Source organism: Anabrus simplex, chromosome 8 (assembly GCF_040414725.1).
Source record: "Anabrus simplex isolate iqAnaSimp1 chromosome 8, ASM4041472v1, whole genome shotgun sequence".
Taxonomy (NCBI): domain Eukaryota; kingdom Metazoa; phylum Arthropoda; class Insecta; order Orthoptera; family Tettigoniidae; genus Anabrus; species Anabrus simplex.
In genome coordinates this window covers 65,130,205-65,141,399 of record NC_090272.1, presented here as the reverse complement: position 1 = coordinate 65,141,399, position 11,195 = coordinate 65,130,205, and the positions used below count along the sequence as shown (strand labels likewise).

At 38.5% G+C, this 11,195-nt stretch overlaps 1 protein-coding gene across 1 annotated transcript in view; it reads right to left on the bottom strand.

The window, feature by feature from the left end:
• Positions 1–3,930: 3,930 nt before the first annotated feature.
• Positions 3,931–11,195, bottom strand: part of LOC136879295 (uncharacterized) — a 192,953-nt gene continuing 185,688 nt past the window's right edge. The window contains exons 13-14 of the mRNA XM_068229050.1: positions 6,886–7,063; positions 3,931–4,164 (exon numbers count right to left, since the gene is read on the bottom strand). Of these exons, the coding sequence (XP_068085151.1) occupies positions 4,039–4,164; positions 6,886–7,063 (304 nt within the window). The 3' untranslated portion in view covers positions 3,931–4,038. The remainder of the gene's footprint in view (positions 4,165–6,885; positions 7,064–11,195) is intronic.

The window sequence follows — 11,195 nt, the reverse complement described above, 5'->3', positions numbered from 1 at the left end:
GTATTTTTTTTCTCCCGTAAATCCTAATAGGAGGGGTGTAAAAGGGTGAAAAATGGGTTGAATGCCTTTAATGAGGATACACATATCTCATAAACGAAAGATATTACAGAACTGATAATTTGCATATGGGATCTCCTTTAAAAATAAAGAAACACGTATGTTTTAGTTTTTGGAAAATCCAATTAATGGCGGTTAAACAGGAGTGACAAATTGGGGTGAATTTTTTGAAAGACTATCTACAGAATATCTTGGAAACGTAAAATGTTACAGACGTAAAGAGTGGGTGTAAATCTCCTGTAAATGTAAAAAAATATAGGTGATTTGTTTTTGGAAACTCCACTTAAGGGGAACTCAAAAGGGGTGAAATTTTAAAATGAGAATTTTTACAGTATATCTAAAAAAACTTAGCATGTTACAGAAGAGAAAAATGGTATTTTTTTAATCTCTATTAAACATAAAGAAACGTGTACTTTTAGTTTTCGGAAATACCACTTGGTTGGAGGGAGGGGGGGGGGGGTAAAAGTGACTGAAAATGGTGATGAATTCTTTTAATTAGGCTACTAATATCTGAAAAATGAAGATGTTACAGACGTGAAATTTGATATTTGCAACATGCTTTAAAAGTAAAGAAACACGTATTCTCGGAAAATCCAAAGAAGGGGGGGGGGGGTGAAAGAATTGAAAAATGAATTGACTTAATTGTATGAGAATACATACATCTAATAAAAACTAAAGTTGTTACAGACGTGAAAATTCGTATTTGGACCTCCTTTAAAAACAAAGAAGAACGCGTTTTGGTGGGGAAACCATCTTGGACGGCGGGAGTGTAAAGGAGTTGAATTCCTTTCATGAGGACACATAAATCAAAAACTGAAGAAGTCAGAGTCGTGATAATTGGTATTTAGAAGATCCTTTACTATTAAAGAAACAAGTACTTTTTGCGGGAAAATTCACTTAGGGGTGGGGGGGAAGGAGTGTGAAAGGAAGTGAAAGAAATTGAATTATTTTTATGGGGATATTTACATCTCAAAACCGAAGGTAATAGACGTGAACACTGGTGTCTGGAATCTCCCTTAAACATAAAGAAACAAGCATTCTTTTAAATTTGTTGGTGGGGGGGGGGGGGGGTTGGCGGTAATTAAACTTAACGGCGGTGGGGGGGTGGGGTGTAGAAGGAGGTGAGACCAATTGATTTTACTGTTATTAATGTACTTATCAGGATCCTCCGTTTCTCAGGCGGCAGCGCGTCGGCCTCTCACAGCTGGGTTCCGTGGTTCAAATCCCGGTCACTCCATGTGGCATTCGTGCTGGACAAAACGGAGGCGGGACAGGTTTTTCTCCGGATACTCCGGTTTTCCCTGTCATCAGCCATTCCAGCAACACATAATAATAATAATAATAATAATAATAATAATAATAATAATAATAATAATAATAATAATAATATTCCGGACCGTCGTCAAATGCGCGGACCGCGCTGGAAACGGCTCCTGGACGGGTAATGACTAAGAATGCAGTCCGGCCGCGGGTTCAGTGCCACCAAGGCACCCAATATGACATCACGCCGGATCTCCTGAAGGATTTTATCCATATTAAAAATATTATAGGAAAAGATGTCAAAGATTTACGAACCCACCTGACCGGGAGGAATACCTGAGCCTAGCCCGGGAAGTACGAAATCGATTGCTGGAAAGGAAGATTTAAAAATGGGAGGAAACGTGCCGTAAAATCATAGAAAACCAGTCAGATCGGGAATTTTGGTGGACTCTCGCAGAAAACGAGTCAGATCGCGAATTTCGGCGGATTATATATCTAAAACAATAAGCATTCAATTATAAATTTCAGTATAATACCGTAGCGAAGCACGGGTATCTTGCTAGTCTTCATATATGTTCATTAAGCTGCCCTTCTTTAATTTCTCGAAACATGAACCCTACACAATAAAGCTAATACTAAAATCCATCCAACAGAAATTATATTCATGAGAACAATGAACCAAAAGACCGGAATAACCAAGCTTAGAAATGAAGCAAACAGGAAGGAGGCTGACCTTAAAATACCAAGCTTTTAGGAAGACTCCCCCTGTGGGTGGGGGTGGTAGAATAACACCCACGGTATCCCCTGCCTGTTGTAAGAGGCAACTAAAAGGGGCCCCAGTGGCTCTGAATTTTGGAGTGTGGGTTGGCGACCACGGGGCCCTCAGCTGAGTCCTGGCATTGCTTCCACTTACTTGTGCCAGGCTCCTCACTTTCAACTATCCTATCTGACCTCCCTTGGTCAACTCTTGTTCTTTTCAGACCCTAGCGGTATTACGTACAGAGGCCTAGGGAGTCCTTCATTTTCATGCCATTGGTGGCCCTTGTTTTCATTTGGCCGATACCTTCATTTTTCGTAGTGTCGGACCCCTTCCATATTTTTCCTCTGATTAGTATTATATAGAGGATGGTTGCCGAGTTGTACTTCCTCTTAAAACAATAATCACAACCTTTTAGGAAGACGCAGGTTTGGACATGTTATGAGGATGGACAGAACAAGAAAAGCAAGGAATTACTTTGACAAAGAAGTGAAAGTGGAGAGGCCAGTAGGAAGGCCAAGAAATCAATCGATAGACACAGTGAAATTGAAGGTCAGCAAGAGGAATTTCAAGCAGGAGGACATACAGGAACAGAAACTATACTTTGACAGGAAGAAATGGTGAGCACTTGTACACCACACCTGCGAAACTGGAGCTGGAAAAAGATGATGATGATGATGATGATTATTATTATTATTATTATTATTATTATTATTATTATTATTATTATTATTATTATTATTATTATTGAAAACTAAATGTGCCACCAGAGATAATTTACATACCAATATAGTAGCATATGGAGTGTTGAGTGGAAGTTTTTGCATCCCTCAAAAATTTGACCATCTCTGCTGGGCTGGCCACTCTAGTACATAAATATTGTTGTCACTGAAGAACTGCTTCACTTCCTTTGAAGAGTGGCAAGAAGCCAAATCTTACAGAAAATTTCCATCACCACTTGGAAATTTTGGCATTAAGGGTCCTGGATCTTCGTGCATGAAACAGCCCCAAAACATCTACTTTCCTTCCTACTGAGTGAGTTGGCTCTGCAGTTCATGTAGCCGTAACCTTGCATTAAGACAGATAATAGGTTCAAACTTCACTGTTGGAAAACCTGAAGATTTTCACACTGGGCATATAGTGGGGCTGTACTTTAATTAAGACCATGGTCAATTCCTTCCCAATCCTAGCCCTGACCATTATTGACGTAAGATCTGTCTGGATTGGTGCGACATAAAATCAATAGCGAAAAGAAAACTTATTTCCTTCCACTTGCTAGAAGAATACAATGAACTTGGTTGCATGCAGATTCACTCCTGTCACCCAGTTTGAGTCAAGTCCACACACTTGAACCAGAGGTTGAAATGCTTTGTTTGAGAAGAAAGCAGTTTTCAGCTGGTGCACTTTTACTTCTACCACAGTAGAACCAGCAAGTTTGTGCCCCTGAATAATTTGATGTACAGTGTCTGAAACAACACAGAATTTGTGCCTTAGAAGTATTCTGTAATAATACTACAAGGTTGAGGCAAAATGAGGCTGAGAAGGAGGGAGGCCGAAGAAGGACTGGAAAGACTGTGTGGCAGAGGGCATGAGGGAAAAGGGATTGCATGAGGAGGAGGACACAAAGGACAGACTTCTTCAAAGGAAGATCATTATGTTCTAAAATCAATCATCTTTAAAATGACAGTTTTTATTGATTTTTTTCTCTCAAGGAAAGTTACTCCATTATTATTTATCAATTTTTTTTTACACAAACATCTAAAAGAAAATACATACAAAATTTCAATGGAAAAAGAAAAATTTCAAAGTATAATTTATATTCTACATGATTTTCTTCTTTCCCATAATCTTTTTGCTTTTTAAATTATTCTTCTTTACTCAATCCTGTACAACTAACAAATGTAAGTAATATTTCTAATTTCCTAAGTATAAAAATAATTCTTCTGGTTCATTTTTACATAACTTTACTGAATTTGTAGTCGAAAGAGCCGCAGTTTATTTTGTTCTGCAAACACACAAGCAGCTTCATTATTGCCTCCTCCATAGCGGGAAGAGGAGAACACAGTAATGAGCATACCCTTCAGCTGCACCTGAAAGTAAAAGAAATAAAAAGTGAAAGAGCCTGGTACAGGAAAATGGTGGAAGAATTTAAAACTCTCCTATTCAAAGTAATAGAACAGTGATTTTGAGATCTGATTAAAATATGTGATTTGATACAATTTGATTTATCATGTAAAGTTTCCTTCATGATATTGCAGCTACAGTAATGAAATTCATCAGATACTGTGATGATTTCTCAACTTTTACAGAAAGGATTCCTAAATTCTCTTCTTGTGTTAACAACATTTGCGTTGTCTACGGCAAGTCAGTCATATCCGTTAACTCAGTTGAAGAGCCTCGCTCTCTCCCTTTCAGGAATTAGAGGCCACTTACGTTACATTAATTACCTGTGTGGTTGAACTTCGCTCCCCTTTCTTGTTTGCTCAAAGGACTCAGTCCCTACTAAGGTTGACTTTGCTTCCACGTACTTGTGTCAGACTCCTCTCTTTTACCTGACCTCCCTTGTTAACTCTTGTTCTCTTTCAGACCCAGTGGGTCTCATGTGATGCTTAGGGAGCATTTAGTTTTTTGTGCATTTTTTGGTACAATTAATCATTTTCTGAGACAGAGCATGGTTTCATTTACATTACATTAATTCACAGAATAATAGGCACTAAAGCAAAGAAAATCAAAGATTAATACTCAAAATGTGCTGCACGACATGAAAATTGGTATATGATGTGCTGTAACTGCAGGAAGAATAATAGGGCTCATACTTTTCTTTTACATACTCTAAATTCAGAGAGGTATTTCACACAACACTTGCGCCATTTTTTTTTTTTTACAATTGTCTGATAATGAAAGATCATATGTATATTTTCAACAAGATTCAGACCGAGCTCGATAGCTGCAGTCGCTTAAGTGCGGCCAGTATCCAGTATCAGAAGATAGTGGGTTCGAGCCCCACTGTCGGCAGCCCTGAAGATGGTTTTCTGTAGTTTCCCATTTTCACACCAGGCAAATACCGGGGCTGTACCTTAATCAAGGCCAAGGCTGCTTCCTTCCACTTCCTAGGCCTTTCCTATCCCATCGTCGCCATTAGACATATCTGTGTCGGTGCGACGTAAAGCAAAATAACACAACAAGATTCAGTAACAGTACACACTGGAATAATAAATGATAATATTAATGACAAGATTATTAAAATAGAGTTATGGCCCACACATTTCTCTAACCTTATTGTGTGTGACTTTAATCTATGGGGAATATTTAAAAAAGTCTACAGTAATAAACTGTATACTATAGAGAAACTTTAAGAAAAAATCATGACAGAAATTGGAAGAATTATGTAATTGCTGTTGTGAGTGAATGCAAATTTCATGAAAAGATGTCAAGAAAGCGTGAATGAAGACACATATCAAATGATGCCTACACCACAACTTAGCACTGTGCGTATTAAGAAATAAAAATAACATAGTGTGCATGTTATTATTGATTATAGTGTTGTGCAAGTAAAAACTTAGGGGAAGTTGATCACCGATAGAGCTGGCAGCTGATGTGGCCTTGGCCCAACTCTATCTGCTCAGATGAAAGCCAGAAACAAACACCTGTATAACTAATGCTAATTCAAAATTAATGCATGATTTGAAATAAATGATGCAATTTTGATGATAATGTTTTCATTTCATTAACAGCTTAGGTAATGCCTGCCTTAGTGGCCATGATCATTAACGTTTCAAGTCTATATGGTGTGATACCATGGTTAGACAGTTTGAGTCCCGTCGGTGGAAAAAAAAATTCACCTTCTGAATATTGGCAAGAAGGTTAGAGAGGTGGTAGTATACAATTTCTAATTGCTAAAGCCTGGATTCAGTTCTAGACCTCTCTGCAGACCTCTATGTAGTGACGGCATACAACGCTGTTGACGGTAATTCGTCCATCGGATGGGGATGTTAAACCTTGGTGTTATTTGATAGAGTAGGTTATGTGCTGACACTGGACTTCACCCTCCCCCTACCTCACCACCACCACCACCACCACCACCACCACCACTACATACCCAGATCTGCAGATCATCCATGAGCATCAAATAGAAAGACCTGCAGCAGGCAAGCCGAACATGTCCTCGGACACTCCCAGCACTAAAAGCCATACAATCAATCAATCAATCAATCAATCAATCAATCAATCAATGGTAGCATAGTAAATTGAAACACGTAGATCTCCAGTTTATTATCCAGTTGTATTTAGTAAAATAAAATAAAATTTCTTTTTTCCAGATTCACATATCGTGAATGGTATACAAATGATTGCATCGGATTACAGTCTATGGTTGAGTTTTAATTTTGTTGGAAAAAACATCAAATGTGTCACCCAAGATCTTTTATATGCCAACGTGATGAGACAGAAGAGTGTCCAATGGCCTTTTCTCTGCACTTCAAAGAGCTGGCTACCTCCGCTGGGTTTGAACTTGTGATATTCAGACCTAGTGACATTCTACTACTGATCTCCAGAGGGATTTTAGCATATCTTAAGGACTGCGCTGTTTTATCGTACATATCTTTCCAAATATCTTTGTAGATATTTAGAACAAAATAAGAATGAAGTCTCAAATGTCGGGGACTATTTTCTACCAAAGAAATACTTTTTTAACCAAAATAGTATTTGATGCATTTGTTCTCATATTTTGAGAAATATCTTTGTGAGGCAAGCAATAAGATAACATTTCCTTCTAATATACTCATAATTTACATTTTTTTTCATTCACTTACCTGAAATCCTGCCTTTTGCACCTCATGTGCCCTCACTACATGTGTCAAGCCATTGGCAGACAGGAACATTTTGAGAGCATCACTGGTGAACACTTGGCCTGCTCCCCTCCTTGCATTGTGTGCGAATCCTTGACCAGCTGCCAGCTCCATTTGTAGTTCCTTAGTCATCTTCTGTAACCTACATAAATCATCAGAAACTGTTGAAAAGATTTAAATAAATTCAGTATTGCAATGTGGCTTATACAAGATGTAACAGAAATACCACAGCCGTTTCATATACAGGTATGTAGTTACATTAAAGTCATCTGAGGCTAGTGAGGAAGAAAGACAAAAATCAGACACAGGCAGTGGAAATGAAATTTATGAAAGAGAAGAATTTTTGAAAATTCTCTCTACAACAGATAATGTTGACTGCCATAAAGACAAAGAATATATTGACAATAGGTAACAAATTTAAAAAATTTCGCTCTCAGAAATGAAAATATGCGATTCGCATATGCTGATTTTGAATCTAAAGCTTGTTTTTCTCTATCACCTAACAGTTTTTTGAGAGCACATGATTAACGTCCCGTAACATATTGCACAGGCTATATAGTTCACTGTGCAGTTTTCTGTTATTATATTTTTTTGTAATTTCAACCCAAATCATACATAATCCAAAATACACAACAAAAGAAATATATTTATTCAAAAATTGTATTTATATTTCAATTAAGACTTCATATAGCAAACATTTTTACTTTCTTAAAACTTTTTCCTTGAAGACTTGCGCATGAATGATGTCTCCGATACATCTGTGATAAGTTGCCAGCAGTAACTGGCAAGCATGCTGGACACTGATTTCCCTTTGTATCGCCTTTCCATTTCTAATAATTTCTGATGGAACATTTCCTCAGGCTCATTACTGACCTCACCAAGGTTCGGTGGAAAGAAATTCAAGTGGGAATAGAAGAAGTGAATCTTAAGGGACATGTAGCATATCAGTGTCTTGCAAGCCCTTAACAAATTTTCCACCATATCTCTGTAATTGTTTATTCTATAGATTCCCAGAAAATTCACACAAACTGATTTGAAAGCAAGCCAGGATTTTTTTAAACAGGAATGAGAATCCCCTAGAATACAGAATCATGTAACAGATCACAAATTTGTAGGCCTATGAAGATATCTTCCTTTAGTTTTGCCTCACTCAATCTTTGAAATTTTCCCTTTAAATATTGAAATTCCCTTTGTGATTTGTCTATTACCTTAACACAGTTCTTTATTAACCCCAGTTTTATATACAATGAGGGCAAAATTATTTTGGCGACATCAACAAGTGGCAAGTTTTTAACACTTTTTCTTCTAATACTACACTTTCTCTTGATGGCCACTCTCTAATTTCATAATGATTACGCTTATCTCGATTGTCCCACTCACAGAGAAAACAAAAAAAGTTCATGAATCCTGGTTGCATTTCTGTTCACTTTTAGATCTGCACAAATCTGCCACCCATGTTCTGTTAGTTCAAAGCCTAAAGAATTGTTTCCATACTATCATATGTTTCTTTCGTATTAACGGAATAGGACTGGGACCGTATGAAAAAGCATGGCTTTTAAACTCGTTTCCGATTAAGTGTGTGAACAGACACCATTCTTTAGGATAATGATCTCTTCCCAGAACCACCATTAGCCCATTAACATCATTACAGTGAACTAATTGTTAATTTTCTGTAAAAAATGCTGACAGATTGTTTTCCCGTTTTCTGAACGATGTTATTTTTGTGCCAGGTTGTGAAAAGTTCCATTTAATTTAGCTTGTGATATCAAATGAGGTTTTTGAAATACAATAAAATCAGGATCAGTAAGGGATGATTTATCAGGAGAGGAACTAGAGCTAGGAGAGGTAGATTCTTTCTCCAAGGTCCATTTTTCAGGTGGCTTTGGAATTGGTAAATTATTGCTATGTTTAACAGGACGTGTTGCTCATCGCAAATTAGAAAATGCAATTTGCATGCTTATTTATTTTTATAGATAAAACCAGATACATTAACCGTACAGGAATAAAAGTCTGTAATGTGATCCATAGGTTCCCTCCATAAATTGGAATCTTGTTTTACATTTAAAAGGCATACAAGAATGCATACTTTTTAACCAACCTGTTGAAGTTCTTCAATAATTTGTACAGCATGAGTTGGGCACCCAAAATGCATTTCTATCACTAAATTTACTATACATCCAGAAATATAGATTGTAAGCCATCACAAGTAGGGGTGTTATACTTTTGCGCTGAGATTTTGTACAATACTCTCCACAAACATAACAAAATAAATTGGGAGAATTTTTACAGTGCCAAGACATTGCAAAATTATGAAAGTATGAGCAACTAGGATATCAGATGGCAGATTGTATAACTTAAGTTCTTAATTCTGCTGCATAATACTTTCAGTATATGAGTAGAATGACAACCATGACAAAGATTCACTCACAACAACTGCTTCATGCTATTGACAATAGCAACCCAAAATTTCTGTATACTTCGACTTTCTGGGCATTTAACATTCCTTTAGTGTAATAAAACAGAGAGGTATAATAAGAAAGTTGCTCACACAGGGAAATAATAGCGCCTTCCACTCCCTAAGAAAGTAACAGTTCTGCTATAGGGTGCGATATATAACGCTGAATTAATATTATTTACCAACACCAAGGTAATTATAAACTGTAAATTTCATTGTTTCGTAAAGTGCAATTATAAGAAATAAATTGACAGGAGGGTCAACCTTTTCACTACAGTTCTTCTTCTTCTTCCTAGCATTTTCCCGTTGGTGCAGGGTCCGCTGTTCTAATCTTGGCTGTTGTCTTAAGTCCAGAGTCTTCATATCCGGATTCACTGTGTCATGCCAGTGCTGCTTTGGACATCCGCATGGTCGTTGCCCAAAGGTATGAGTGAAATTGGCTACTGTTCCAGGTGCAGCACGAAGGAGACGTTTTTCCCGTGCCTTCTCAGTGATGGGTTCAGTGCCCATTTGCTGGCGGACGGTGTCATTTTTTACATGATGCAGGAGTTTGATGCCCGTTGACCAGCGGAGCATGCGCATTTCCATGGTGTGTAATTGGCGCTCTGTAACTTTGTCAGCTGGTTGACAATCAACACCGTATAAAGCCGTACTACCATGCGGTATATTTTGGACTTCAGATGTAGTGGCATCCTTCTGTCGCAGAGTATGCCTGTGACTTCCCTCCATCTCATCCATGCTGCTTGTATCCTACTTCGCACTTCATCACGCATCCCACCATCAGTTTGTAGACGAGATCCTAGATACCTGAAGCTTACGGTCATCGTTAAGGTCTCTCCATCAACTTGAATTGGGCCATTGCTTAGGATGGTTTCCAGGTGTTTGGTCTTCTTTTTGTTCAGTCTAAGACTGTACTGTGAGAGACGGCTGTTCCAATCTTCAACTTGATGCGCACCGAGCTAGATAGCTGCAGTTGCTTAAGTGCGGCCAGTATCCAGTATTTGGGAGATAGTGGGTGTGAACCCCACTGTCGGCAGCCCTGAAGATGGTTTTCCGTGGTTTCTTATTTTCACACCAGGCAAATGGTGGGACTGTACCTTAATTAAGGCCACGGCCGCTTCCTTACCACTCCTAGCCCTTTCCTGTCCCATCGTCGCCATAAGACCTTTCTGTGTCAGTGCGACATAAAGCAAATAGCAAAAGTCAACTTGATGCTGCAATCCACTTCTGGTGGTATCAGCAAGTGCGACATCATCTGTGTATAAGAGAGTCCAAGGGATACTCCTCTGCAGGTCCTGTGTTATTGTGTCCATGACGAGAACAAAGAGCAATGGGGACAATGCAGAGTCTTGGTGTACACCAACTTTCACTGGGAAGCTCTCCGAGATGCTGACAGCGCAACGTACATGACTTGTGGTGTTTGTGTAAAGCAACTTGGTCCAATTGATAAGCATTTCTGGTACTCCATGGTCACGAAGTGCATACCAGATCACATGATGTGGAACACAGTCGAAAGCCTTTTCAATATCAGGGAAGTCAATATGCAGTGGCTGATGCGATTGACAGCATGTGGACCACATTCTTCAAATCTGTCACTGCAACCGCCACAGCAACCTTCGGTACAACAAAACCTAGTTCCCACCGTATTGACAAGCAAACGTGGTTATGGACGGTCGATGCTTCTCAATGAGCATTTTGGCAGCAAAGATGGTGTCGGTTGTTCCAGCACCTTTGACGAATCTGCACTGGTTGGTACTAATGCTGACAATATCACACAGTCGTTGATTGAGGATTCTATCAAAAATCTTCATTTGTGTGC